Below are 6941 nucleotides of genomic sequence, written 5' to 3'. Positions count from 1 at the left end.
TGTTTAAAAAAAAAAAAATTATATATATATATAACTTTTTTCAATTTTAACTTAAGTTTTCAGGATTTGTTGGTGGGGGTAGAGAAAGTGAGGAAAATGAATGCTGTGAGTTCTCCCTCAATAAGTTATTTTGTTTTTTTTTTTTTTTAATCAAAATGAACGAGGAAGTCAACACATTTCAGGTGGTTTATAATGAGACGACGGTTTTCTTGGACATGACGACAACGTACATATTTTAAGTGATTTCTTTAACGTGAATTAAAGCAGTTGGCTGGTTAGTTCAGAGTGTGGTGCTGATAAAATCAGTCACAGCGTTTCTCAAGCTACCCAGCTTACAATTAACTACAGAAAATGCGGGTTTATGCTATTACCAGCTTTAACTTCAAATGCTCCGTTGTTCTGCTTCCTTGATCTGCTTTTCTGGTTTACTAGAAGTTTTTCAGCCTAAACAAATGACTGTCTTTTCTTTTTAAGCCTCAACTATCAAAAAACTAATCAAAACAAAAAACCTGAAAACCCACCAGCAAACACATTTTTACATAAGGATTTAGTATGAGGGAGAATTTGTGAGGGGAAGGGAAAGGAGAGTAGAAATCCCTTGTTTACATTTCAGATGTAAATTAATCTGATTGTATCTTAAAGTTGGTCACAGTATTGTCCTACAACATTTTTTTCCAAACCCCAAAAAAAAAAAAAAAAGATATTTGAGTCAGTTTTTACATCTTGATTTTAGAAAATATTGAATATTTTAAAATTTATTTTCTGATACATGCATTTCTAATGAAAGCAAGTTTCTGTGGAAATTAGAACAATCTCCATTTGCCCATTTTCTACATTTGATTTCCCTTCCTAGGCAATATGCTGATGATATTTATAACTGAACAACATTTTTTGAAGCTGATGGCTTGTGAAATTAAAAGTCAGCTGACAGAAAACTGGGCTAAGTCTTAATAGTTTGCTGTAAAGTGAAGTAGTAGTTGCCAAATCCTTTCATGGTAGTGATTAAACTTTTTTCTTTTTATATCACTAAAATTCAAAAGGGCTGATTTAAGGCATGAGATCAATTAGGGTAATGTGCTACAAGAAGTTTCTTTTGAAATATTTTTGCATTGCATTTTGGGGAAAGAAATTAAATTCAAAGCCAATATTACATCATTCTTAATCAAAACATTTATCAGTAGTATTTCAAGCCAATGTGTTTGTATTCGAGTAGCTTAATACAAAAAGCAGATTGAAATATATTTATAAATCATATTGTCTAGTTATTAATCTAAAAGGGAGATATTACTTCAATGAGTAATTGTTCGAAAAGTCGAATTGCAAGCAAATGAAATTTCTCTGTAAATAACCACTATAAGTACAGTTTTGTTGTTTTAATGTAGTTCCTATGTCAAAATTTAGTGGGAGATATCATTATTGAGATGGATTACCTAGTCTTAAAAAACAACCAATGAAACAAAATTTACTTCAGTATTGATCTGGGGAAATGTTACATATTATAAAGGCCTAATTTGGAATTAAGATTGAATCATAGTGTGTTTATTGTTTCAGTTCTGAGGTTCTTTCATCTATAGAAAATATTATCCAAGACATAATAACAAGCTTGGCAAGAAACGAAGCACCTGCATTCACAATAGACAACAGATCAAGCTGGGAAAATATAAAGTGGGCATTTTGGATTTTTTTATTTTTAAATGCAGTATCTATGTCATTATTTGAATTTATTCAAGTTAAGAGTTCTAGTCAGATTTCATTCTTTGTGTTGCCTTTACTCTACCCAAAAGGATTTAAGGACGTTTACAAAATACATACCACACTAGCAGGTTATATAAACTAGAAGTAGGTGTGAAAGATAAGGCAAAGGGAAAACAATACTAAGAACAAAATACGGAGCACCAAAAGAGGTCAGAATTCAAAATGCATATGATAAAATCTTGCAGCCCTGCTGAAAGTAGGCTCCAAACTTAGATCTAAGCTTTCTAGCACTCAAAGGAGGAAATTCTCATCTATACTGGGAAAGCAAACCACTTGCTCAGGGGACCTACAGCCAATCCTGATACTGAGACCAAAATAAATGTATCCTGAACATTTCAAAGGCTCTTTCTCCTAACAGATCTTTCTCTGCTAAGTCGCGTGCACAAGAGGGTAAAGTCAGCAAACGGCTTTATCAAAATCCTGGTTCCTAGTTACACTGTGTTTTTCTGAGCTCCTCGGCCTGTAGAATCTTTCCACTAAATTATGAAAAACACCACAAGAATAGTTCTCAGAGTTACAGAAAAAAAGAATAAAAGTAATTTTGAAGCTCCTTAGTCTCTCAGTATTCTTTTATAATCAATATAATTAATATAAAATGTAAACTTTTTAATCATAATTTGCTTCATATTTTGCAAAATGAATTAATTGCATTAAGCCTTTGAAGCAGCTGAAAACTGGTCTATTCTACCACTGTTAGGTCAGGCTTGGTAGTTCAATTTAACAATCTAATAAATTATTTCACTTAATGTAATGAGGTAAATCAGAGATAAAATATTTCAAAACTTTTTAAATTGAATTGTAATTATTAAATGAGTAAATTATTCAAATTAGCAAAATGCTAATATTTGAAAATAGTTCACATACACTAAGTGTCTTCGCAGGTAAGAAATACACAGATATAAACACACATCATGATCAAAGGTCTATAATTCATTTATTTTAAACTCTTTTAGTGTCTCTATAAGTCACAAAACTAATTACCTAATTATCATCTGGAATTATCTAAGCTTATAACTGAGGTGATCCTAAAGCTTTAGTGCTTACATTGAAAAGAAATGTGAATTTAAATGACATGCAGAAGAGGGCACCAAGGCTATATTGTTTAGTGTTCACAAATTAATTATTTTTAATTTAATTCCCTTGCTTTAAATAAAATGACAGGTTTGAAGATTCTGTTGGTCTTCAGATGGTATCTCATTGTACCATGAGAAAAATCAAAAGTGATTCACCAAAATCAGTTAAAAATTTTGGTAAGTTAATTTTTCTTAGCTTTTAGTAATAAATGTCTTTGGTTATCCTCTGGGTTTTAGTTACTGCTAGTTAAATAATTTTACTTGTTTTTTAATAGACCACTCTTGTACTTGAAGTAAATTTATAGAATTTTGCATTAATAACCATGGATGGAAGTAAATTGTAATTCCAAAATAAATTTTCAAGGTACATGATTCAATGGAAAAGTATTCTCTTAGGTTTGCTGTTCACTGAGCAATTAATTTTTTTTTTTCTCATTCTTCAGGCAATTATACTCTGTACTTAACACTTCTAGTTTGGAAAGATAATTTTTTAATGTTATGGAAAGTAACTGGGGACAGTTAAAATCCTCGATAACAGTATGTTTTGAAATGAGTAACTTGTTTATTGCATCTTATTTTCCAGCTCTAATTCTTAAAGTATTGTCCGTGATTTATAAATTAGTACAGAGCAACACTTATGCAACCAAAAGGTAAATACATTGTCCTGGTAAATTACTCTTTAAAATGCAGTGTGAGATTCAGTTAAGTGAACTTTCATTACAGATTTTGAAAAGTTACGTAGGACTAGACTATGGATAACAGGTTACTTTTACCTATTACGTGTGTTTATATGTGTGTTTCATCCAGTTAAATCTTTCTTCAAATAATACTCCAATACTTGTCATATTCAAAGAGAACATGGTTAATTAAAAATATATATTTTTTAATTTTCTTAGAGACATATATTACACTGACAACCAACTCTTTGGTAATCAGGCTGTTGTGGACAACATTGTCGATAACATTTCTTGTATGCTGAAAATGCCGCGGAGATGTCTACACGTAGTAAGTAGCATTTAATGCAAAACATTTTAAAGACAACGTGTGTGTATAAAAATTGTAATAGAAGAATAAATGTGATCTGCGCCTTCTTTTGATGTTTTTCGATACTATGTTTTTCTCGCTATAGATTTAAGTAATCTATTCTGGATCTAGTCGCTTGGACGAATGAACCAAAGTAGATGAATAACCAAATATTTTTCATTCTTAAATACTCTTACATGTTTTATCCTTCATTTCTTAAGTTCCAGTCTAAACTAAAATAGGTATATTTTAGCAGGTGACTATGAGGAGTGACTTCGCAGCATAAAATATATTTGTGAAAAAGGTTTCAAATATGTCTATTGTTTTTCAGTTATCTACATCGAAAGGTTTAATTGCCGGCAATTTAAGGTATATCGAAGAAGATGGCACTAAAGTGAATTGTAGCTGTACAACAGTAAGCATCATTAATACGTTCACATACTGTAACTCCCTTTTGGATCCTTTGTTTTTGAAATGTATTTTATTTCCGGCTTTGTGATGTAGTTAGAAGCTTCAGATTTTACAATAAAATCGAAGGATGAATAGGTATATGCTTTGCACGGCTGTGCATTACATAGTCTCAAAATATGCCATTTGTCAAATGTCATTGGAATAAACGTACACATTTCTTTTAAAAAATGCACTGTCGTTTTCAGATGGAGTGTGTCTGGACCATTTTAACATGGTTACTTATGTAATCTTCATAAAATATTCTGGTTCTGAAAGTAGTATGTTTAAAGCTAAACTATTTGCTCAGCCTTGGTGCGTGGAAGGCCTGCAGCACTAAACCAGCACAGCAGCTTGGAGAGTGCCAGCCAACCGGCTTGCAAGGCCGAGGAGGTCCTGCACGAGGGGTCTTTCCTTCGGTCACATATCCACATATCCACAAAGCTTCCCAGAAATTCTCACCTGAAGGGAAGTAGTTTGGGTATGTCTGTTTTCTTGCTGAAAAATAAATCTGTTTCCTGCTGTTTTCTCTCTGAGACGTAAACTTCTGATGACAGGTATATTTTTTAATGAAAATATAGGATTTTTTTGATACATTTTCAAAATGTGGTTATACTTTCTTTTTATTTAAAATAAAAACTGTCTTGTTCTGTTAATTAGGCTGTTGCTGTGCCATCTAATATTCAAGGAATTTGGAGTATCCTTTGAATGGGAAAACTATTTAAACTTCTAGAATGTTCGTTCATTCATTACTTTGATAAATCAAGCCTTCTAATATATAACCAACAAGCTAGACCCTATAGTGGTCAAGATGAACACACCATGGTCCCTTGTGTTGGATTCTTTTAGGAGCTCACCATCCGGTAGGAGAGACAGATATCTACATATATGAATAGATATCTGTTACATATTTGGAAGTAAAAATGAAAGTACTATATCTATAGCTGCTTTTCAATTGATCTGTATGGCACCATTTTTCGTTGGTGGTTAAATTGAAATATTCTTGCCTTAAATTTGTCAGCCTTAACTTCGCAGATTTAATTACAGATGCGAAATTTCTATTAATCGTAGAAAAAGATGCAACGTTTCAACGACTGCTAGATGACAACTTTTGCAACAAAATGTCTCCGTGCATCATGGTTACGGTATGTCATCTGCCTTTACAATTCTGAGACTAACGTACTTTGGTGATTGGTAAGAGGATTTATAACATCGTCTGTACTGCTCAGAAAATGCTCCGTTATCAGTACGATGCATCCTTTGGGGGTGTAGAACAAGAATGTCCAAGGTGTTTATTTAAACATCCTCAAGTCTGACTAAACTCTGGAGGATGGTCCCAATTCTTAAATATCGGTGATTTTCTAATACCATAGTGAGTTTACACCGTCTCCCAGTGCCACCGTCACACCATTCCCACAAGGGCTACTTGTACAACATGGTAACAGCAGGGCTTTGGGAAGGGTTGAATGGGCAAGACCTGCTCCTTATTTTCCTCTCACAGGTTTGAGTACTAGATAATTTCATAATCCAGTCAAAAGGAACCTGCCTTTTTTTCTTTTTAACATAAATGTTCAAAGAATAGCAAAGAACATAGAAGAAAATGTTGAGATAACACAGAGAACTGCAGGCACCAGTTAGCAAAGCGTAGTAAGCTTCCCGCCACAGTGTCACATGGGAGGAGTTCATAAAACCGGAGTGATGGATGACATCTGCTGGAGTAAGAAAGAAGGAATTGAGAAAAAGGAAGCTTGGGGTGCGGGTAGGTGGAATGATGGCAGAATAACAGGATGGATCAGGTTCCCCTCTCCTGTCCCAGCTTTATTCGACTTTTATAGATCTTTATAATGACCTAAGTTTTAGAGAAAAAAAAACAAACTTATCTACTTAAAATTTGTCTAGGATATTAGATTAACAGTAAGTATGATGTTCGTGAGGTGTATTTGTAGAAGCAGTAAGGAGAGCTGCTCTGGAGAGGAAGCAGGATGCTGGCCACTGCACAGAGTCCCGGAAGGGCTGACCACTGCCAAGGAAATATGCTGACTTAATGTAGAGATGTCAGGCACTAAAAAGAGTTTTCGGATTGGCAAGAAAGAAAATGACAAAGATTAGTGTGGCAGTGTCATCAGTTCAGTGGAGAGAGAGAGAACTGGGGTCAGGGAGCCTGTCGCAAGGCTATCAGTGTCAGGATGAAAGAGGAGTCATTCAAGAGAAAGGACCGAAATGAAGGATATTGCCCAGGCCAGTTCAAAAAGACTAAGTGACCACGGGATATGAGGAATGAATCAAAATGACCCTGATGTGTGGAACCTTACCACGTTATCTCCATTGATAGCGCAAGACAAGTAGCGGGAAGGCCCAGTCCTTCGTGGAAGAAAGATTTTGAGTGTAGTTTTAGAAGTATGAATTTGAGATGATAGCAAGACATCCTAGTAGCGTCTGCCTAGTTTGAAGTGAAGGGACATGGTCGAGATGGAAAATGCATACTGAGATCTCATAATGAATAGGGCTTGTATTTGAACTCCTGAAGTGATCTCTCTGTGGGGCGTGTTCTGTGGCTCACCGTTTGGCCCATCCTCTTCCCCTTTTACACCTCCTTGGGGAGAGCGCATGCTTGTTGGGCTGACTGGAGGAAGCCAATGCATT

The 6941-nt window shown here is 34.5% G+C and overlaps 1 protein-coding gene across 1 annotated transcript in view; it reads left to right on the top strand.

Moving 5' to 3' along the window:
* The first annotated feature begins 1552 nt into the window (after nucleotides 1–1552).
* SPO11 (SPO11, initiator of meiotic double stranded breaks) overlaps nucleotides 1553–6941 on the top strand; it is an 11364-nt gene continuing 5975 nt past the window's right edge. Inside the window, exons 1-7 of the mRNA XM_011370163.1 lie at nucleotides 1553–1665; nucleotides 2917–3005; nucleotides 3412–3478; nucleotides 3725–3833; nucleotides 4183–4266; nucleotides 4959–4995; nucleotides 5334–5443. Coding sequence (XP_011368465.1) covers nucleotides 2942–3005; nucleotides 3412–3478; nucleotides 3725–3833; nucleotides 4183–4266; nucleotides 4959–4995; nucleotides 5334–5443 — 471 coding nt within the window. The 5' untranslated portion in view covers nucleotides 1553–1665; nucleotides 2917–2941. The remainder of the gene's footprint in view (nucleotides 1666–2916; nucleotides 3006–3411; nucleotides 3479–3724; nucleotides 3834–4182; nucleotides 4267–4958; nucleotides 4996–5333; nucleotides 5444–6941) is intronic.

This window comes from Pteropus vampyrus, unplaced genomic scaffold (genome assembly GCF_000151845.1).
Source record: "Pteropus vampyrus isolate Shadow unplaced genomic scaffold, Pvam_2.0 Scaffold162, whole genome shotgun sequence".
Classification (NCBI taxonomy): domain Eukaryota; kingdom Metazoa; phylum Chordata; class Mammalia; order Chiroptera; family Pteropodidae; genus Pteropus; species Pteropus vampyrus.
Note: the sequence above shows the minus strand (reverse complement) of the source record. Positions and strands in the feature narration are given on the sequence as shown.